At 56.9% G+C, this 21,825-nt stretch overlaps 2 protein-coding genes across 11 annotated transcripts in view; one reads left to right on the forward strand and one right to left on the reverse strand.

The window, feature by feature from the left end:
* The first annotated feature begins 3,524 nt into the window (after positions 1-3,524).
* Positions 3,525-15,641, forward strand: MEIS3 (Meis homeobox 3). Of its 7 annotated transcripts, none has more exons than XM_067020406.1 (13): positions 3,525-3,637; positions 5,441-5,622; positions 5,823-5,982; positions 6,079-6,129; positions 7,142-7,192; positions 7,372-7,521; positions 10,331-10,442; positions 10,605-10,777; positions 11,710-11,786; positions 12,026-12,084; positions 12,188-12,274; positions 12,625-12,694; positions 15,167-15,641. In XM_067020406.1, the coding sequence occupies exons 1-12, from the start codon at positions 3,626-3,628 to the stop codon at positions 12,672-12,674; spliced, it is 1,164 nt and encodes a 387-aa protein (XP_066876507.1). In that variant the 5' UTR covers positions 3,525-3,625; the 3' UTR covers positions 12,675-12,694; positions 15,167-15,641. The 7 variants fall into 7 exon arrangements, with proteins under 7 accessions (XP_066876507.1, XP_066876508.1, XP_058901750.1 ...); XM_067020407.1 differs by having other exon boundaries at positions 12,191-12,274; XM_059045767.2 differs by having other exon boundaries at positions 10,629-10,777.
* A 4,297-nt stretch (positions 15,642-19,938) lies between these two features.
* The window catches only part of DHX34 (DExH-box helicase 34), a 54,778-nt gene continuing 52,891 nt past the window's right edge, over positions 19,939-21,825 (reverse strand). For all 4 annotated transcript variants that reach the window (XM_059045736.2, XM_067018429.1, XM_067018430.1 and 1 more), the window contains 3 exons: positions 21,561-21,737; positions 21,206-21,344; positions 19,939-20,496 (listed from right to left, as the gene is read on the reverse strand). In XM_059045736.2, the coding sequence (XP_058901719.1) occupies positions 20,363-20,496; positions 21,206-21,344; positions 21,561-21,737 (450 nt within the window). In that variant the 3' untranslated portion in view covers positions 19,939-20,362. The remainder of the gene's footprint in view (positions 20,497-21,205; positions 21,345-21,560; positions 21,738-21,825) is intronic.

Below are 21,825 nucleotides of genomic sequence, written 5' to 3' on the forward strand. Positions count from 1 at the left end.
CTCTCCCTCCCTCTCCCTCCTCCCTCTCCCCCCAACCCCCTCCTCTGTCCGGCTCGCTCTGGGCCTCAGTCTGACCCCCTTTCCTTCTTTCCCTCTTTGCCAGACTCTGTTTCTGCCTTTCCCCAGCCACCCTGCCTCCATTGGCTTCACCAAGGCCGCCACCCACTTTAGGCACAGCTGGCTCCTCCCCTCCATCCACTTACCGCCCGCCCCCCCCATCAGATCAGGCCACGCTCCTTGTTTTCAGAATCAGCTTGGGCCAGGGGACCTCAACACCCCCCCCCCAAGACCCAAAGAGAGGCTGGGGGCCCAGACCCCTGGCTCCCACACCCTAAGCCTCGGCTGAGAGCAGTAGGGGGAGGGGAGGGGGTGCACCCAGAAAAGCTTGGCATCTTTAATTAAAAAGTGATTTAAATAAATTTTCTGCTCCAAAACCCCCAAACCCCTATCTGGGGGCAGGGTGTGTGTGGCAGTGATTAAAGGCTCTCTCTCCCCTGCCCCTCTGCCTGCCTTAAAGGGCCCGCGTCACCCGAGGGACAGTTTCAGGGGGAGAACCCATTGGCTTGAGGACCCGGGACTCAGACAAGGTGCCCAGAGTCCTGGCACCCACGAGTTTAACCATTTCACCATCACTCCTCACTCCTCAAGCCCAAGGCTCATCCAGCTGATGGGGAGATCGAGGCTTAGAGAAGGAAGAATTGGTCTGAGGTGGGTCTGGACCCCAGATTCCCGGAGGAGACCCAGGGATAGCCGGGAAGGAAGGTTGGTGGTGTGCCGAGGGGGGTTCAGAGGACAAGAGTCAGGGACACAGAGAAAGACAGGGATGGAGATCCTGGATGAGACAGAGAGAGTGAGGGCCGTCGAGAAAGAGATCCAGGGAGAGACAGAGATGGGGGCGGGGGCTGGAGGTGAAGCCGAATCCTGGGTGGACGAGGAACGGCCTTCCCCGGACCCGGGGGGAGCAGGGCCATCATCCTTGCCCTCGGCCAGAGCCCTCCAACTTGCCCTCTCCCTCTGGGAAGTGCTGCTGCTGTCCTAAACTCAGTCCTTCATGCTGTAGCTCCGGCTCTCTCACCCCCTTCCCTGGCCTGGGTGGTTTGGTTTAATCTCCACAAGCTGGGAGGAGGTAAGCGCAGCAGGGTGTGGCAGAGGTGGAGCTGTTTATGAGGGTCATAAAAATATCCTTAGAGAGCCCAGCAGGGGTGGGTGTACGGCTTGCAGCCTGCCCTCTCAACCCTCTTCTCTCTCTAGAGACTCTGTCTCCCCCTCCCATCTCTGCCCTCCTTTCTCTGGGTCTTTGTCCCCTCCTCCAATTTCTGTCCCTTTCTCTCTGGATCTCTGTCTCATTTCTCTCTGGAGCTCTTACTCTGGGGTGATGGCTTGTAACTTTTGGGGGGTCAAGTATCCTTTTTGATCATAGGATGAAAACTATGGGCCATCTCCCTAAAAAAACACATAAGCACCAAGAGCATAATTTGCCAGGCAACCTGAGAGAGTTCATAGGCCTCTTGATACCCACTTATACATCCCCTCGGGAATCTGAGGCCACCAGAGGCTAAAGACACTACTGTAGAAAAGTCAGTAAGAGAATGAATCCCAGGGGTCTCAACCTCCCTCCACCCAAGCCCATGCCCTCTCCTGCCCTCGATGGCCTCCAAAACATTCCTGCCCCAGGGCCTTTGCACCTGCCATTCCTCTGCCTGGAATGATCTTCCCCAGATATCCGTGTGGCTCCCTCCCTCCCCTTCTTCAGGTCTCTGCTCAGATGTCACCTCCTCTGAGAACTTGCCCTGTCCAGCTTTTGTCATCCCCCTGTCCTTATTCTGTTTCATCTCAGAGCACTTATCACCTCCAGGCATGATTTTATACTTACACATTTATTTACCGGACTAATCTCTCTCCCCCACACCATCCCCAGTAGCATGTGAGCACCGGGAGGCCAGGAACGGTTGTCTTTTGTTCTCCGCTACATCTCCAGAACGTCACGCAACACACAGGAGGCACTCAATAAACTTTTGTTGCAGAAATCTTTCTTTAATTAGAACACCAGTTTCAAAGGCTGCCTGGGTCCCAGGCTCCTCCAGGAATCAGATCAAAGCTGTGAACCTGCTCTCCAGCAGATGTGTAACCAGGCACATCGTTTACCCTCAATTTTGGAGATTCCATCACAAATTCCCTGAGAGCTGTTGAGCGGGTATCAGGCTAAGAAACTTCCAAAAGGCAAAGGTGAAAAATTGGCAGAGGGGGAGAGTGATAGTTCCAGGCATGTGCGCGCATGCGCGCGCACACACCCCAGTTACACACCCACTATATTCAGAAACAGAAACAACACACCCGCACCAGGCATGATCCAACAACCAGACACACAGACAGACACAGCTGGGGACACACACACACAGACAGATGCTTTCAGGCAAGCGCACAAGTGTCCTTGTCTCCCGGGGTGGGAAGTTGTGGGGGGGCCGCTGGAGCAGGAATAGAAAGTACAACATAGGGTTCGGTTACTTCCAGCCTCTGGTTCTCCTCTGAGCTGTCTCCCAGTCAGAGAGAGAGAACAGGGAAAGGGTGAGGGGGAGAAGGCCTGATCAGAGGGCCTGAGCGGGAGCGCGGGCGGCCAGGAGAGGGGCAGAGATGTGGGGTGCAGAGATGGGAGAGAGACACAGACACAGAGACAGAGAGAAAAGAGAGAGAAAGAAATGGAGAGAGAGAAACTTGAAGACCTAGAGAAAAGAGGGAAGCAGGGAGATGGAGAGAGAGAGAGACGGGGTCGGGTGGAAAGGAGGAGGAAAGCGGGGAGAGAGAGAGACAGGGACCTGGGGCGGCCGGGGCGGGGAGAGGCGGAGAAGAGCCGAGCGCGGTGGGAGGAGAGCGCGCGACGTGGAGAGAGGAAGGCAGGAGGGGTGGGGACCGAGGCAGAGCAGACGCTGCGAGACGCCGAGGCGAAAAACCGCCCCCGCGCGCGGCCGCCGGGAGGCGGGAGGGCGAGGGGAGGGGAGGGGCCTCCGGACGCTCCCGCCCCGCCCCGCCCCGCCCCGCCAGCGGCCGAGCCGCCGGCGGACAGTGGGTTAAGCATCTCCGCTGTGGAACTTCCGGATGTGACCACAGAGAGAGGGAGAGACCGGGAGAGGGGGAGAGGGGGAGAGAGGGAGAGACGGAGCCGCCAGCATCCCTCCGGCCCGCCAACGCCGGGACCCCGCACCGCGCTGGGAGCCGCCGCCCGCCGCCCGCCCGCCGGGCCGGGCCCCCTCGCGCCCCCCTCTGCCCCGCCTCTCGGTCTGTGGATCTCGGGCTGGTTCCATCCTCCAAGGACCCGGGGGAGGGACTGGGGGCCTCGGGGAGGGGGCCTCGGGCGGCCCTCCCCCGCCTTCTCGCCCCTGCCCTCGCTGGCAGGAGCCCCTAGCTGTGACCCCCGCGGGGGCAGGAGGCTGGGGGTCCATGCTCGGAGCCTCTGCACGGCCCGGCGGCTGCCGCTGACGGCGGTGGGGGTGGGGGGGCCGGGCGCCCAGCCTCCTGCCCCACCCCCTGGCGTCGGCACCGCGGGCCATCTGGGGCCGCTGCCCCTGGCTGCGCCCTCCCCGCCGGCTAGGCCCTGGAGGGACCCGGGAGCTGCCGCCGGCATCAGCCCATGGCCCGGAGGGTAGGTCTGAGGGCGGGCGATCCTGTGCCCCGGCCGGTGGTCGCACGCCCCATCCTTCCATCTCCTCCCTGGGGAGCTCTGGCCCCCATCAGCCCATCCTGCTCTCTCCACCATCTCTTTCTCTGCCTCCCCTCTCCCTGCCCCTGAATCTCCCCTCTTCCTAACCCCGGCTCTCCCCTGTCTCTGCCCCTCAGTCTCCCCTCTCTGCCCCTGGTCTCCCCTCCATCTCAGGCCCTTTATCCTACCCACCCCCTTCTTTTTCGTCCCTCCCCCATCCTTCTCCCTGGTCTACTTTTGTTCCAAGCCCTCCAGAGGGTTAGGTGTGGGCACAGTGCTGGGAGAGGTGGGTCTCACCAGGCTGGACCAAGGGACTCTCTTTCGCTCTCCTGGGGTTGGAGAGACAGGCGAAGAGGTGAGCAGGCACCTTTGGGGGTGGAGGTGGGGCAGGAATACCGCAGGGTTCGAGGACATCCCAAGATGTGCGTTGAGCAGTGGAGGGCGGTTGCATTCAACTTCAGTGCTCAGGAGAAGTTAGGAGAAAAGGAAAAGAAAAGACACACACACACACTCAGCCCTCCGTGCACACACCCGCGATGGCAGGAACACTGGTGCTCCTCTCTCTCCAGTCCCTTTGCCTCTTTGAACCTCAGTTTCTTCATCTCCGAGGAAAGGATCGGACGTGGGTGACTTAAAGGTCCCCTGGCTTCACCGGGGCGTGTGCTTCTGTGACGAGAGGACACAGAAATCTCACACGTGATTTCTCTTTGGGGCTGTTGGCACAAGTGCGTTTGTGTGGTTGAGCCGGGTTATACTTTGGTTCAACAAGTGTTTATTGAATGTGCGCGAGGCACTGTGCTAAATGTCTCATGCATTGATTCATTCACTCACTCATTCATTCCTGCGCCTGGCTTTTGGCTGTGTGTGTGTGTGTGTGTGTGTGTGTGTGTGTGTGTGTGGTGGGTCCACATGGGGAGTGCAGGGTGACAAGATGCACTCAGACGTGCATATTCATCTGTGAAATGAAATTGCAGCGGGGGAGACTGTATGCGTACATTTGTGTACAAACATTGCACTGCTTTGATGCGCAGTGCCCATGGACGAGAATCAATCTCTCTCCCCTCCTCTCTCTCCCCTTCTCTGTCTCTCTGTCTCTGTCTCTCGCTCTCTCTCTCTCTGCCCCCCGTCTCCCTTTGCCTGTTTCTCCTGTATCTTCTCTCTGTGTGTATCTCTCTCCCTCTCTGCTCTTCTCTCTGACTCTTCATCTCTCTTTATCTCTTGTCTCTTTCTCCACCTTTTTTGTCTCTCTCACCATTTCTCTCCCTCCCTCTCTCTCTCTCTCCCTCTAATCTCTCCTTCCCTCTGTCTTTCTCTTGCATCTCCCTCCCAGTCTCTTCTCTCACATGTCTCTCCCTCTCTCTGAATCTCTCTCCCCCCAACTCTCTGTGAGAAGCTGGCAGTTACCAGCCAGCCAATCCCTGACCCCGCAACCCTGACCCTCAGATCCAAGACCTGGGTCAGTCTCTCTCCCCTGGACCTTCCTGCCCCCACACTGGGAGTCTCTGACGGGACATTTGTCACAGTCCACGGGCCCAAGGGAAGGCTTGAGGACAGGGCCTTCAGTCCCACCCAGACAGCTCCTTGGGACATCGGGGGGCCTGAGGGAGCAAGGCTGGGACACTTGGGGACGGTGGGGCAGGTGACTGGGGCAAGGAGGGGGCATTTCCTGGGTGCGAGGGTAGGGAGGTTTCTCGTCGGTGCTGACACCTCCCTGGGGCTCTTCCCCTCTCCCCTCCCCCCACCCAGTACGATGAGCTACCCCACTACCCCGGCATCGTGGACAGCACTGCAGCCCTGGCTGGCTTCTCGGAGGCGGTGCCCTCGGCACCGAGAGCCCCCGGGCCCTACGGCCCCCACCGGCCTCCCCAGCCCCCGCCCCTGGGCTTGGATAGTGATGGCCTGAGGAGGGAGAAGGATGAGATCTACGGGTGAGTGGGGACAAGGCTAAGGGCCTCCTGCCCTGTTTCTTTGTCTCTCTGGATATGTTTCTCTTCTCTGACTCTGTCTCACTCTGTCTCTGTCTCTCCACCTCTTCCCTCTGGGTCTCCTGTCCACCTCCCGGTTGCGCCATACTTCCCAGCCCCCCTGCCCTCCCCTCATGAACTCTCACCTCTCCTGCTTTCCCCAGACACCCGCTCTTCCCGCTGCTGGCCCTGGTCTTTGAGAAATGTGAATTGGCCACGTGTTCTCCCCGTGATGGGGCTGGGACTGGGCTGGGCACACCCCCAGGCAGTGACGTATGCTCCTCCGATTCCTTCAATGAGGACATTGCAGCCTTTGCCAAGCAGGTGGGCACCCGGCATCCGCTGTGCTCCAGGAGAACCAGTGAAGTGGGGTGGGCAGGAGGCAGGATGTGCCCTCCCCGGCCTCTCTCTTTCTCCCAGGTCCGCTCCGAGAGGCCTCTCTTCTCCTCCAACCCGGAGCTGGACAATCTGGTGAGACCTGGGCCCTCCCCAGCTCCTCCTCCTCCAAGGGGGTCTCCTGTTCCACCCTCCATAGCCCTGGGATTGGTTGTGGGAGCAAAGAGGAGACCACCTGGCCCACGTCCTCAGATAGTGATAATTGTTGCCCATTTGCAATGCAGTGTAGCCTAGAGTTTGAGAACAGGGGCTCGATGGCCTGAGTTCGCATCCCAGCTCTACACTTACTTACTAGTTCTAAGAACCAGGGCAAGTAGTTCCATCTCCCTGGGACCCGTTTTCCTCATCTGTACAGTGTAGCTAGTAATAATTTCTATCTTGTAGGGCTGTTGTGAGTGTGTAATGAGTTAAAGAGAGTCAAGCATGTAACACAATGCCTGGCACTGAATGGGGACTCATTAAGTGTTCGCTGTTCTATCAGTCAGAACAGGACTCACACCAAAATGAATAAAAGCAGTTAGCTGTAAAGGAGAGAGGAGAGGAGAGAGAAGAGAGAGAAAGGGAAGAGGAGGAGAGGGATAGGGAGAAATACCCCGGCTTCTCCCTTCCTTTTGCTTTCCAGCTCCCACCAGATCTTCCTATTGGCTGAACCCTTTGGCAAAGGGCTCTGGGAAATGTAGTTTTCAGGTGAAGGGTGGGAAATGGATCCAAGGGCAAGCAGGCAAAGGATGTGGTGTTCTTATTAGAGCTCTCACCTGAGCTCACTCCTCTTGTGATGGATCCTCTTCTGTCTCTTGCACCTCTTGCTTCTCTTTCTTTGTTTCTGATCTCAATCTCACACTCCCTTGTTCCTTAATTCTGGGTCTCCATCTCTGTTCTCTATTTCTCTCTGCCCCTGTCATTTTGCCTCTGTCTCTCTTTGCACTCTTTTTCTGTTTGTCATCCAATGCACTTTTTCTGTTTCTCTCTCTTCTTCTTCCTCCTCCCCCCCTCTTCTTCTTCTCTTTTTTCACCTCCTCCTCTTCCTTCTTCTCTGTATGGCTCCCTCGCTCCCCCTCTCCCTCCCCTCTTGTGTCTCTGTTTCCAGATGATACAGGCCATTCAAGTGCTACGCTTCCACCTGCTGGAGCTGGAGAAGGTGAGTGCTTCTCACTTCCCTCACGCCCTCCCTTGCCCCCCACCCCTTCCCTTCTTGCCCCCTGCACCCCTCCTTCAGGCTCTCTCCCCACCAGAGTTGGGGCAGAAGGCCACCCCCATCCCCGTACACCCCAGCCCTGGCCCCCGGGTGGCCCCCCCAGTACCCCGGTGCCCCCTCAGGTCCACGACCTGTGCGACAACTTCTGTCACCGCTACATCACCTGCCTCAAGGGAAAGATGCCCATAGACCTGGTCATCGAGGATCGGGACGGCGGCTGCAAGGAGGACCTCGATGACTACCCGGCCTCCTGCCCGAGCCTCCCAGATCAGGTGGGCCCCGGGACGGGGCAACAGGCATTGCCCTGGAGCCAAAGGCACGCCCAGAGAGCTGGGTCCCAGCATCAGGGCACACGCAACACACCACACAGCCTCAGACAGCCACAGTCAGACATGGCCTGACCACAGGACACGCACCAACTATGCAACAGCTACACAGACTGCAATACAGCTGGATGACAGCACACATATACACCCCAGCACCTGAAGATACCACACATAGACTTGGCTACACCCACATAGGTTCACAAACAGCCACAAAACCCGTGACACTCACAGTCAGGTGATAGCGTACGCCACACACGTAAACACTCACAGCCCGACGGCATGATAGCATCATAGATCACACAGCCTGATTGAGATGTTGTCGTTCTAGAGTGTGAGTGTGTGAGTGTGTGCAGTACACACACCTCAACAACATAACAGCCACCCAGCTGGAGATGGAGCCAAATGGCCCCAGATCCTACGACATAAACTCAGCTACAGCCACACTTAGACCAGAGCGACAAGAGTGCCTGCACACACACACACACACACACACACACGCACACACACACGCACACACATGCACATGCTGCCCTAACCTCTTTTTCTTTTTTATAAATTTATTTCTTTATTTTTGGCTGCATTGGGTCTTTGTTGCGGCGCGCGGGCTTTCTCTAGTTGCGGCGAGCGGGGGCTGTTCTTCGTTGCGGTGCGCGGGCTTCTCACTGCGGTGGCTTCTCTTGTTACGGAGCACGGGCTCTAGGCGCGCGGACTTCAGTAGTTGTGGTTCATGGGCTCTAGGCGCGCGGGCTCAGTAGTTGTGGCACACGGGCCTAGTTGCTCCGCGGCACGTGGGATCTTCCCGGACCGGGGCACGAACCCGTGTCCCCTGCATCGGCAGGCGGATTCTCAACCACTGCGCCACCAGGGAAGTCCTACCCTAACCTCTTAACAGCTGGACTGCTGTAGGTGTGGGCCCACACCTTGCCACTCAATGGCCACGTGGCCCCAGATTCATTCAGTCTCAGATACAATCAGACGGTAGTTTCATAGACGTAGGCACCCAGGCAACAATCACACAACAGCTGTGCGGATCCCAGGGAGGTCCATACCCACAAGGCGGTCCCACTATCAACACAGCCATTATACAACCTGACACCCGCACCCGAGTACAGGCACGTGGCCGCACCCCAACCATGCAGACTCGAGCATGCGCGCACAGCAGTCACAGATGAGCCTCAAGGACGCTCTGGCCCACGATGCGTACTGTGCACCTGCTCGGTAACGCATCGTGTGCGTGTGCTGATCAGTTACAACCCCCTTGGCGGCATGGCCATGACCTGTATCTTCACACAGCTGCCAACACACCCCTGTGGCCATCGTCCCCCGCCGAAGAATCACGGAGCTGCCTGCCCGCTCCTGCAGGACTCGGGAGAACCACACACTGTCTCCCAGACAGGACGCCAACCCCGAGAGCTACAGCCACAAGCTTAGAAAAAAATAAATGTAGCCTCGCATGTGTCAGATATAGCCACCTGGCCGGTTGAGACGGTGACACAGCCATGCTCAAATACGGCTGCGTGTCTTAGCTCTGCCCGTGTGACGCCTCTCCTCCAGGGACAGCCTTGCCTGGTCAGGCTCGGACGTAGGCACATTCACACTCACATGCCGCGGGACAGTCTCAGGACAGCCTCAGGTACCCTGACGCGGGCGCTCATCCGGTCAGATCCAGTGCCGGCAGGGCAGGGTGACGATTCCAGCAATGCTCAAAAGCCTCCAGACCTACTGATTCTGTCGTTTGCACACAGCCCATCCCCAATGCCCTCTAACTCTAAATTCCACACAGATATTCTGAGCCCCGAGAAAACTTCTCTAAGGTGCCGTGTCTCGGGCTGAGCCCTAGAAGGACACAAATGATGCGTCCACACCGGGTCCTTTGCAGGGGTGGGGGACTAATTACAAAGCAGGGGGCAGGGCTGTACCCCAGGGCTCAGCAGGTGGCTGTTGCCTTCCACCCAATCTGCCTCCCAACAAGTGAGGAACCTTAAACCAAATGACAAAGACGTGATGTATCTGTACAGGTGGCTGGGCCTCCTGGGACACAGAGCTGGGGCAGGGGGTGAATTCAATACATTGTCAAGTCCCTCAAAGTGTGTAGGACTTTGGATAAAGAAAATACAACCCCCGACTCCCTGATCTGCAATGTGGAGACCCCCAAACCTCTGAAAACTAAAAGTTGGTGTTTTCTTCCCCCGTAAGTTTAGTGCAAACTCATTTGGCAGCAAAATCTGACCTGAGCTAATGAGAGGCTATTTATAGCCTTTATTTATTCCACTTAGTTGAATATTCATCCATTTTGCTGCAGAAATGTTAACGAGTTTGATGACGAGGTTATGCCCCAGACACTGTGGAGGTGTTAGGAGGTACGTGGCGTGTGCACTGATTCACTGCCTAAAGACGTGAAAAGTTTTGAATTTTGAAAGAGCGCTGGCTTCCAGGGATTTCTGATAAGGTGCCAGGGATCTGGACGAGCTCATCTTCCCCGAGTGATTGCTGTGTGCCTTCACGTAAATTAACTCATTGAATCCTTACCACACTCTGTGAGGGGCGGGGGGGGGATGGTTGCTATCCTCCATTTTTGCAGTTGAGGAAACTGAGGCACAGAGAGGTGAAGTGACTTGCCCAAGGTCACACAGCCAGGAAAGAGGCAGACACAGTCTTCACACTCAGGACTCCCAGCTCCAGAGCCCGTGGTCTTAGCCACTGTAGTGTATTATACCCCAAGCCTTGGCACTGACTTCCAACTCCTGTTTTGCAGAATACTGTATGGATTAGAGACCATGAAGACAGCGGGTCTGTACATTTGGGGACCCCGGGTCCATCCAGCGGGGGCCTGGCCTCCCAGAGTGGTGACAACTCCAGTGACCAAGGTGAGAGGCTTGAGAGGCGGAGGGGAAAGGTGGGAGTCCGTCTGAGGATTGAAGTTAGACCGCAGGTAGGACTTCCAGAGGGGCAAGGATGACTGGGGTGTGGGGTGGTGCCTTGGGGGAGGGTTCTGGGTCCCTCTGGTCCCCCACCTTTCCCGTCCACAGCACAGCACGCCTCTCCCTGCTCAGGAGATGGGCTAGACACAAACGTGGCCTCTCCCAGTTCTGGGGGAGAGGACGAGGAGCTGGACCAGGAACGGCGGAAAAACAAGAAGAGAGGGATCTTCCCCAAGGTGGCCACCAACATCATGAGAGCCTGGCTGTTCCAGCACCTCTCGGTGAGAGCCCTGGGGCCCCGGTGCGGGGTGGGCAGCGAGAGAGAGAGATGGAGAAGGATGGCTACACAGAAACTGAGGCCCGGAGAGAGACCCAGAGACGGGAGACTGAGGCAGCAGGGAAATATTGAGGGAAAATCTCAAGCAGATGGGGCTCGACAAGAGCAAACGTCCCTGAGCACTACGTGTGCGCCAGGTGCCACGAAGGGCTCTGGACGCCTTCAGTCCTCTCCCCCACCCCCGACCCTCCCATCCAGTCACCCACCCATCAGTCACGCACCATCCAGCCAAACATACCCGGTGAGGACAGGGATGCTATTAGCTCCATTTCGCAGATGAGGAGACTGAGGCCCGGAGGTCTCACAGCCAGAAGTGTGTTCAAATGCAGGCGGTGTGGCCTTCATCACCAAGCCAGCCACCCTGCCTCAAGGAGACAGGAGGACAGACAGGGAGAGGCCGAAACAAAGATGGAGATGGGGAGTGATGGAGAGCGTTGAGTCAGAGCAAGAGAGACACAGGGGGAGACTGAGTCACATTGGGGGAGAGAGACAGACAGACACAGAGGAAGATAGAGATCGGGACGGGGAGAGACACGCACAAGGACCTAACGGACTCAGAGGGGGCTGGTGCTGGGCTTGGCCTCCTTTCTCCAGGGCGGTGGAGTTCCCCCAGTACCCCCCTCCCCCAGCTCCACCTCCCCGATGAGAGCTGGCCAACTCGCCTCTAACTGCTGGAAGAGGCGGGGGGACACCCACCGGTGTAATTGCCCGAAGCTTGGCTCTGCCTCCCTCCACTGGGCCCCGGGGAGCACGGAGGAGCTCAGACACGCCGCCGTCTCTCCTGGCCTGGCCTCAGCCTGGGCTCACCAACTCCCCGGGACCCTTGGGATCAGAGGGCAGCCAGGCAAGCAGGGTGACTCTTGCTGGTGGCCACAGCACCCGTACCCCTCAGAGGAACAGAAGAAACAGCTGTCGCAGGACACGGGGCTCACCATCCTACAGGTCAACAACTGGTGAGTGACACGGGAGGCCTGGGCGGTCCGTGGGCCGGCCCGGGGTGGGAGGCCGGGCGCTGTCCGCGGTGCTGACGGAGGCCCCAGAGCCCCTCGGAGCCTCTCTTCTTCCTGCCTCTGCTTTGCCGCCCCTGTGTCCGTCCGCTCTTGCCTGCTCTCCCTCTGTCCCTGTGTATTCATTTCTGCCTCTCTTCTACTCCCTCTTTGCACCCTCCTCCGTTTCCATGACCCCCTCCCAGGTTCATTAATGCCCGGAGACGCATCGTGCAACCGATGATCGATCAATCCAACCGCACAGGTACAGAGAGAAGGTGGGAAGAGAGGGCCTAGTGTTCCTGGGGGAGTATCAAAGCCTGAACCAGGCATCCTGGGGCTCAGCCTGCACCCGTCAACTCCCCTAGCAGGGCAGGGTGCAGCCTTCAGCCCAGAGGGCCAGCCCATGGGGGGCTACACGGAGACTCAGCCGCAAGTGACTGTCAGGCCCCCAGGTAAGCCCCGCCCCCGAACTAAGCCACACCCCCAGCACTCCAGGCCCCTCCTCCAAACAATGTGCCCCACCCTCTGGGACTAAGTTCTTGAAAAATACCTTGCTTCATTTGCTTAAGAGGGGAGTCGGGATGCAAATGCAGATTTCCCGGTCCCCCACCTTTCCTCCCAGAGTTTGCTTCTCCCAGGCTTCAACCACCCATTGGAAAGCTCCACTTTTCCTTAAAGGACCAGCACCTCTTAAAGGAGGACCCAGTTTGTCCTGATAGAGGAGTCCCCTGGGAAGGAAGGGGGAGTGGGGCCTATGGGGGTGTCTGGTGAAGACCACTAACACTCCTCTTTTGTCTTCCAGGATCAATGGGGATGAGTTTGAACTTAGAAGGAGAGTGGCATTATTTATAGAGGCTGGAGTCAGGAGAAATGTGAGTGTCCTAGGTCTAGGGGCACTGGGTTGGAGATCGTGCTATTCTCAACCCTTCGTAAGACCTCCAGACTCCAACAGTGAGCCCACCCAGAGCAGGGTCAGCCTGCGCCCCTGGACTGAGCATTCTCCAGTTCATCCATCCTTCCGTCAATTCACCCCTACATATATTTATCCATCCCACAAACCCACCATCCATCCAAACAGACATTCACCCACTCATTCATTCATCTCTCCGCCCACCTGTCCACTCATCCATCCACCTCCAAACTGATCCACCCCCGACACATCCACCCTCTTATTCATGCATTCATCCACCTACCTACCTACCTGCCTGCCCATGGATCCACCCGTGTACGTATCCACCACCCTTCATCCATCAGAAGATACATCTACCCACTCATTCACCCACCTCCACATCGATCCACCCACCCACATGTCCACCCACTTGTCAGCTTACCCATGCATTCACCCACCCACCTACCCACCCATTCATCCACCCATCCACGTATTACGTACACTTCCAAACATATATTGACATGCCTCAGGTAGGGTCCAGCTCTTGAGAAGATGCTGGGCTCATGAGGAAGTGGACATCAGAAACCAATGGCAATCTAGTCTAACAGTTCAAACAATAAAACACAGCTATCATCAGCTATCTCTGAGGTATCAGGGAAGACTTTGTAGAAGAAGTGGCTTCTGGGTAGGGCATTGAAGGATGAATAGGAGACCGGTGGGCAGAAGGTTGAGAGCAAGGTCGCAGGGTGCATTCTTTTACCCTCCCAGGGCTGAAGTCTAGAGCATCTTCTCAGTCTTTACAATAACCCCCAAAGAGAGAAGCTCTTATTAGTTTCATTTTACAGATAAGGCAACTGAGGCTCGGAGAGAAGAGTTCATTTGTGCAGGTTCACTCAGCTTAGAAAAGCAGAGAGAACAGCATGTACAAACACCCAGGGTTGAGAGGCTGCCTGGAGTTTCTAAAGCACAGATCAGATCTTGACTCTCCTTGGATTAAAACCCTTCTGTGGCTCCCTAGTGCCCATTGGATGAGGTCCAAACTCCTTGGTTTGGCATCTATTCATTCATTCATTCCATACACATTCCCTGAGCAACTGTGTGCCCAGCCCTGTGCTGGGTGGTGATGGGGACACAGCAGTGACCATGACAGCCCAGCCCTGTTCCCATGGGGCTCACAATCCAGCGGGGGAGACAGATCTGTCCCCAGACAGTAATGACCTACAGTGGGCAGGGCTGGGAGGAGGGAACCCAAGACCTGGAAGAACCCAGAGGGGGCATCGGGCCCAGGCTGGGGGGTTCAGGGAGGACTTCCTGGAGGAGGGCACTTTGGAGCTGAGACCAGGAGAATAAGAGGAGTGAGACAGGAACGCAAGGAACAGTATATGCAAAGGCTATGAGACAGTCCTCACTACACACACATGTACATACAAAGGGACTGGGCTGGGCTGAGGCTGGTGAGTCAAATGGGTGAGTAATGAAATCAGGGCCCACAGAAAGGCTGGGAGATGAGAGTGGAGACCTGCAAGGGCTTAGGCTTGGAGAGCACTGGAAGCCTGAGCCTGGGAGGAGAGGTTTCTTCAGTGCCCGGCAGGTCTGTTGTGGTCTCAGCTCTGCCCTGACCAACTGCAGACAGGTGAGCCCTGGTCCAGAGTCAGGGGACCCCTGGGACCAGGAGTGATGGAGGGAGGGAGCTTCTTATCCTGCTCCCCAAGCAAGCCGCCTTTTCTCCCTCCACTTCTCTCTCCACTCTTTTCTGTCTCTCCCAACCCCTGCCTTTTCCTCTTTGTCTCTCCCTTTATTTCTGTCTCTCTCATTCTTTCTCTTTCCACGTCTCCATCTCTGATTATCTCGATGTCTCTTCTCTATCCTGCTCTGTCTGTCCCTCTCGCCTTATCTTTTTTTTAAAAAAAAATTATTTATTTTTGGCTGCATTGGGTCTTTGTTGCTGCACGCGGACTTTCTCTAGTTGCAGAGAGCAGGGGCTACTCTTCATTGCGGTGCACGGGCTTCTCATTGTGGTGGCTTCTTGTTGCAGAGCACAGGCTCTAGGTGCGCAGGCTTGTGGCACGCGGGCTCAGTAGTTCTGGCTCACGGGCTCTAGAATGCAGGCTCAGTAGTTGTGGCACACGGGCTTAGTTGCTCCGCGTGGGATCTTCCCGTACTAGGGCTCGAACCCGTGTCTCCTGCATTGGCAGGCGGATTCTTAACCACTGCGCCACCAGAGAAGTCCTCCTTATCTTTATCTCTTTCTTTGTCTTGACTGTCTCCTTGTCTTTTTTTTCATCTCTGTCTGTCTCTTTTCCTCCATTTCTGGTCTGATTCTCTGCCTCTGTCTCTCTGTGTGTGTGTGTGTGTCCCTCTCACTGTGGGGCTGGTGGGGATAGCACAGAAGGCCTGATGTAGGTCCAGACCCCCTCCCCATCTCCTGACTTGGCCTCTCCTCTCCTCTCCACAGACCCCAACCTCTGGACTGTGACTGCCAGGCTCATACCCGCTTCTGGTCGACGCCTGGCCCTCTGGCTTCAGGACCCCACCTCCTATGGCCCCCCCAACTCAATGCCTACCTCCCTGGGGCCCTGCCGGGACATGAGGGGCCTGAGCGCCCACTCGAGGGTCTCTCAAGGACAAAGACAAGGCCTCCAGGCCCTGTGCCCCACTTCTGCCCTCACCTTTGCCTGGAACCCGAGCTGAGACCCTGGGCCTGGGTGTTCAGAAGATGGCGGCTGGGTACCCCCCCACCCCTAGGACAGAGAAGGGATTGGGGGTGGGCTGGGGCCATCAGGGAAGGAGGGTCACCCAGATCCGACATTTAGAGTGGTTCCCTTCATCCTCCCAGCCCACCCTCTTTCCCCCTCCCCCACCCCCCTCTTGTGTTGTCTTCTACCTTTTTTTTTTTTAAGCATAAAGTCTTAAAAACAAAAGGCCACCAATCTGAGTTTGTGGGTCTCTTCCATGATTCAAATTCTCATCAGTTTGAAGCTCATGAATCACTAATTATAATAATAATTGATGCTCTTTATCCTGCTCTCTCCTCAGGCCCTCTGTATGTATCAGTTAGCTATTGCCGTGTAACAAACCATAGCAAAGCTTCATGGTTCAACAGGCCAATTAATTTTTAGCACATTAATCTACGGGTTGATGTAGTAGGCTGAGCTGGGCAGTTCTTGTGGGCTCTCTTGTGTATCTGTGGCCAGCCACAGGTCAGCAAGGGGGCTCTGCTGGCAGGCAGTGGGGACAACAGGAGTGACTGGGCTGCATGGTAACATACCCCAGCAGGCTGACCTTGTTTGTGGAAAATGACCAGCTCAGTCCCCCTTCGGGGTGTCTGTCCTGGCTGTTCCCTTTGCCTGGGACACCTTCCTGGCTCAGAGGTCACCTCTGCAAAGACACAGGAACAGCCAAACCAAAGCACCCCACTCTGTCCACCACTCTCTCTCACCTCATTCCCTGTCCCCCATCACCCCCTCCCTGGAATTCTTTCCATCACTTATTTGCCTATTCATTATTGGCTGGAACCTCAGCACTTCCAGAAGGCAGGAGTTTGTCTCTCTCTGTCACCGTGGTGCCCTGGGGCCTCAGACAGCAAGCACCCTATACGCAGCAGGTGCCTGGGAAACAGGTGGAGAGCGGAGGAAGAAATTCCATAGCTCTGAGACTCAGCCACCTTCCCCTCGTCATTCATTCCTCCCGGCCACGGGTGTGCCCTGTGCCACGCACCCTCTGCTCGCCCCTGAACTTGAGTGAACAAACCCGAGACCCTGCCCTGGGGCAGCTGACGTCCTAGTGGGGAAGACCCGCGATGATCCAAATAACTGAGCACATCATTTCGTCTGTTAGAAGCTGACAGTGTCGTAAAAAGCAGCAGCAGGGTAGGGCTGGGAGTACAGGTGGCTCTTTTACACATTTATTTACCCTTTCTCTAGTGCGTGCTGTGCCCGGCTCTGTTCCAGGAGCTTTATACCTATCAATCTGGTGAACGCTTACCACTAAGCCTCGGCCTCAGGAGGAGCTATGATCACTGACCACATTTCCCAGATCAGGAAACTGAGGCCCAGAGAGGTGAAATCGTTCGCCCCGGGTCACAGAGCTGGAGAGTGGGTGTTCCCATTAGAGCCCAGGCAGGCTGTGAGCTAACCACTTGCCTCACAACCTCTCATTTTAAAAGATAGAATTCTAAGACTCTATGATTTCTAAAGGGCCTGTATCACCAGCTGTTTTCTGAGTTACATATTGTTTTGGTGACTATGATTACAGTTTGTCTCTCCCCAAACTCCGGGGGACTGGAGTGGGATGGAGGAGGGATATACAGCAAGAAGGACTTCCAACGCCTCCCCACTTTTGAGGAGGGTGGGGGAGGGTTATGGGGGAGGGGGCAGGGCTGGGCCAAGGCCTGAGGTCTACATCAAGCGGAGGGCTTTGTATTTCTGCAACCTGGCCTGGCTGGCAAAGGGACACTGGCAAGTGGTGGAAGGGGAAGCTCTCCTCTCCCCCTCCCCCACCTGGTTGAAAATACCTCTCATTTAATCCTCTCTAATTAAATCAATTGGCTGTGCCGTGGGGGAGGAGGGAAACTGGGAGGGAGGTTAATTGTAACTAAAAATACCTCCCCCACTTCCTGGTTGAGGAGCCAGCTGAACCTGGAGTTCTGAGGCCGCCTGTGCAGCGGGTGAGTGTTGCTGAGCGGACGGGGCAGAGAGGTGGAGACTCTGATGGTCTGCAGGGTGGCCCGTGTGGGGCTGGATGGCAGGGCCGGGTGGTCACTGGGGTTGGTGCATGTGCGTGTGTGTGGTGACACTTGCATGCCTGCTGAGGCCATGGATTTAGGATGCTGGGGTTGACGTGCCGTTGTGGGGAGGGGCATCGGTGTAGCGGCCGCCTCCAGGAGTGTGTCCGCCGCCGAGCCTACTTCTGAATGGGACGTATGTCACTGAGGAAGGGCTGTGGCTGTCACGCTGTGCCTCATACATAGGTTGTATGTCTCCGTGTGAGTGCGTGTCCAAGACTACAAGACAGTGGGTCTTTATAACTGGGGACCACCTTGCGTGTGTCCAAAGCCTGGTTGTGTCTCCACGGCCGCTCGTCTCTGCAGACCAGACCTCACGGTGGCCGCCCCTGAACTGGGAAACGAGCGCAGTGGGGGAATCATCCGATCCAGGGGCGGCTGGGGCTAAGACGCGGCACTGAGCCGCCACAGGCCAGGTGGGCGTGGCCACCACCACGCGGTGGGCGTGGCCACCACAAAGGACAGCCCCGCAAACAGCAATCAGAAGAGACCGTGACGCTGCGAGTTGATCATGGCGCTCCTGGGGAGAGGAAATAGATGTCCTCTCCACTAAGTTCTGGCTTGGTCTGTATACGCGGAAGAGTTCTGGGACTAGTGAACCAAAGTCTAACCTGAATCCTAAAACCAGAGAGTCACGGGCCCTCCATCAATCCCCAGACTTGAGCCAGGTTACAGACCCAAGGCCCCTGGAATGAGGGGAGGCCGGGTCCCCTCGAGGAAGGACCCCAGTACACTGCCCAAAATTCATACTGTTAATCTTTCTACGGATCTTCCCCAAAGGGACCTACAGCCTTTGACCAGGGTCACTGGGCACTGGGAAAAAGGAAATAATCAGACCTTTCGGGGACAGCCCGACACAGGTTCTGAACTCATGCTGAATCCCAAAGACCCCAAACTTCAATGTAACCAACCAGTCAGCCGGGGTGCTCACGGAGATCAGGTAACTAATGTTTTTTTTCCACTCAGGTCCACCTCACCGTGGGCCCAGGGCATCCCCGAATCCATCCTGTGATAACTTCCCCAATTCTGGAATGCCCAATCGAGATAAACATACTCAACAGCTGACAGAATCCCTGACAGACAGCACCTTGGTGTCTGGCTGGGATGGTGGGCGAGACCACTGGGCCACCTGGTACGGTCTGGGGGTGTGTCTAGGTGGGATCGTGTGGCAAAGTGAGTCTGTATAACTGGGGGCCTCCTTATATGTGTCCATGGCTGTGTCTTCTGTGTGTGGCTTTGCAGCCTCTTGTGTTACGTGTCCACAACAGTGTGGGGTCATCCCGCGCCGATGCATCGGAACATGGGGCCGGGCAATGAAGCCGGGCTCCCTCCAGAGGGCGCGGGGGAGCCAGGGAAGTTGTTTGATAGCAGTTTTATTGAGATAGAATTCAAATACCATAAAATTCACCAATTTAAAGTGTGTAGTTCAATGACTTTATCTTCACAGAGTTGTGCATCCATCACCACAATCGGTTCTAGAACATTTCCATCACACCCAAAATAAACCCTCTACCTCTTACCAGTCACTCCTGATTCCCCCTCCCCAACCCCAAACCCCAGGCAACCACCAATCCACTTTCTGGCTCTGTGGATTTGCCTGTTCTGGACGTTTCTTTTTTTCTTTTTTTTTTTTTTGCGGTACGCGGGCCTCTCACTGCTGTGGCCTCTCCCGTTGCGGAGCACAGGCTCCGGACGCGCAGGCTCAGCGGCCACGGCTCACGGGCCCAGCCGCTCCGCGGCACGTGGGATCTTCCCGGAACGGGGCACGAACCCGTGTCCCCTGCATCGGCAGGCGGACTCCCAACCACTGCGCCACCAGGGAAGCCCTGGACGTTTCTTATACATGGAATTATACGAGGTCTTTTGTGTCTGCCTTCTTTCACTCAGCATAATATTTTCAAGGTTCATCCGTGTCATGGCAGTGCTTCATTTCTTTTTAGGGCTGATAATATTCCATTATCTTGGAAGAACTTTGAGCAGAGGAAGGACAGTCGGTTTGTGCTTTGCCCCTCGGGCTGCCACATGGAAGGTGGAATAAAGGGGGGGTGTTATGAGTGGAATTCTGTCCCCCAAAGAGATATACTGAAGTCCAAACTCCAGGACCTGTGAATGTGGCCTCATTTGGAAGTAGGGTCTTAGCAGATGGTCAAGTTCAGATGAGGTCATCGGGTGGGCCCTCATCCAATATGACTGTAAATATGTTCCTTATAAAAATGTTCTTTATAAAAAGGGAACATTTGGACATGCGCAGACATGCCAGAAGGAAAAGACAGCCACGTGAAGCCGGAGGACTGCAGTGATGTATCTACAAGCCAAGAAATGCCAAAGGTCGCCAGCAAAGCACCAAAAGCTGGCAGAGACAAGGTAGGCTTCCCTTGTGTGTTTCAGGGGTGACAGGCCAAGGCAGGGACGTGGGGAAAGAATATTAGGAAACAGGGCCAGACTTTTTATTTTGTAAAATAAATTTATTTATTTTTGGCTGCGTTGGGTCTTCGTTGCCGCGCGCAGGCTTTCTCTAGTTGCGGCGAGCGGGGGCTACACTTCGTTGCGGGGCGCGGGCTTCTCATTGCGGTGGCTTCTCTTGTTGCGGAGCACAGGCTCTAGGCGCGTGGGCTCCGTAGTTGTGGCTCGTGGGCTCTAGGGCGCAGGCTCAGTAGTTGTGGCTCACGGGCTTAGTTGCTCCGCGGCATGTGAGATCTTCCCGGACAGGGGCTCGAACCTGCGTCCCCTGCATTGGCAGGTGGATTCTTAACCACTGCACCACCAGGGAAGTTCCATCGGTGAGACTTTATTCACGTATTTATGCTCCCTCCCCGCGGGTCTGGGCTGGGGGCTTGGGCAGGAGCCCTGGTCCAGGACTGGCTGGGCTCACACATGCTGCCTCCTGTGCCGCAGCATCTCCGTGGGTGTGAACAGGAAGTCCTTCTGGCAGGCCTCGCAGTGGTAGGGCCTCTGCAGGGCAGATGCCTTCTGGAGGGGCTCGGGGGCAGCTTCCTCGGCCCCTAAGGGAGAGGAGGCGGGAGGCTGTGAGGGGGACGCTCCATTGCATGCTCTCACCCCCACCCAAATCCCAGAGACCTGGTGGGGTTAGGCTCTCCCCTGGCCTCCGGGGACCCCAGCTGTGTCCTCCAGGAAGCCCTCCTTGATCAACACACACACAGAGGTGAGTCTTTACTCTGTGTCCCAGGGGGTGAGAGGGACACAGAGAAAGACACGAGCGGAGACAGAGACTGAAAGGGACAAACAGAGCCCTGGGGTGGGACCACGTGGCCCTACGGCCATGTCCCCAGCCAGCGCCAGCGTGCGGCACGTGGGGCACCGCAGCAGGCTCTGTGCCCGGGTCTGCGCACCGCAGCGGCCCCTGGCTGACAACAGGAGGGACGTGGCCAAGGCAGAGACAGCTGCAGGACAGAGGAAAGGACAAGAGACACGGCAAGAGAAAGACAGAGAAACAGACAGGAACACAGAGGCCGACCGGACAGGCGGAGACACAGAGACCAAAGAGAGACAGACACCACGACCTGAGACTGCGGTGGCTGCAGGGCTCTGGGTGCTCGTGACGGAGTCCGCGCGTGGCCCCAGACGGGGCCGACGGCTGAGATCGGGAGTCCCCAGAGTGTCGAGCAAGTGCCCAGACGCACAGTCAACAACCACAGGCCGGTCGCACAGCTGGGCAAACAGGCGCCCCAGCCGCCACCGCCCCAGCCTCACCTGGGGGACCGTCCTGTGGGGCCTCGGGGCAGGTGCTCTCGTGGGCGATGCGCTCCAAGGGCGTGAGGGGCATGTGCAGGTCGCAGTGGGGGCAGGTCCAGAAGGTGCGGAGACAGTCGCTGTACAGGTCCGCGTTGCTCTGCAACAGGCAGGCTGTGTCGGGCCTGGCTCCCCACCGCCCCCCGCTGCCACCCTCGGACCTTCCCAGAACCCCTCGGGGCTGGCAGGCCCCCTTTCTGGAACTGCATCCCTGGACTAAGCTGGAGAGTGGTTGGGGGCAGAGGGTGGGGGGAATCACTGGCGTCGCATTTTCAGGGGCGGGAGGATGGGGGGCCAAGGTGGAGCCCGTGCTCACCGTGAGGCAGCTGTAGGTGAGGAAGTCAGTGACTGCGTAGCCCCCTTTGGTGGGATGTGGGGACGGGGTAGAGCAGCCAAAGAGGCCAGGGAGGCTGGGGGCGGCAGTGATGGTCTGGGGTCCCACGTAGAGGTTCTGGATTTCCAGCCCTGTGAGCCGCCGGAGGCTGTAGGAAACCTGAACAAAGAGAGACAGGAAATAGGGGAGAGAGACTCAGGCAGACACGATCGGAGCACCTGGAGCCAGCCGTGCCGGAAGTCCACCC

Source organism: Kogia breviceps, chromosome 18 (genome assembly GCF_026419965.1).
Source record: "Kogia breviceps isolate mKogBre1 chromosome 18, mKogBre1 haplotype 1, whole genome shotgun sequence".
NCBI classification, from domain to species: Eukaryota; Metazoa; Chordata; class Mammalia; order Artiodactyla; family Physeteridae; genus Kogia; species Kogia breviceps.

Excerpts from the sequence above, each read along its gene's own strand:
- MEIS3 (XM_067020406.1), top strand. Across the intron at positions 7,522-10,330 it reads GCCCGAGCCTCCCAGATCAG|AATACTGTATGGATTAGAGA; the intron begins GTGGGCCCCGGG and ends CCTGTTTTGCAG. Across the intron at positions 12,085-12,187 it reads CGATCAATCCAACCGCACAG|CAGGGCAGGGTGCAGCCTTC; the intron begins GTACAGAGAGAA and ends CAACTCCCCTAG.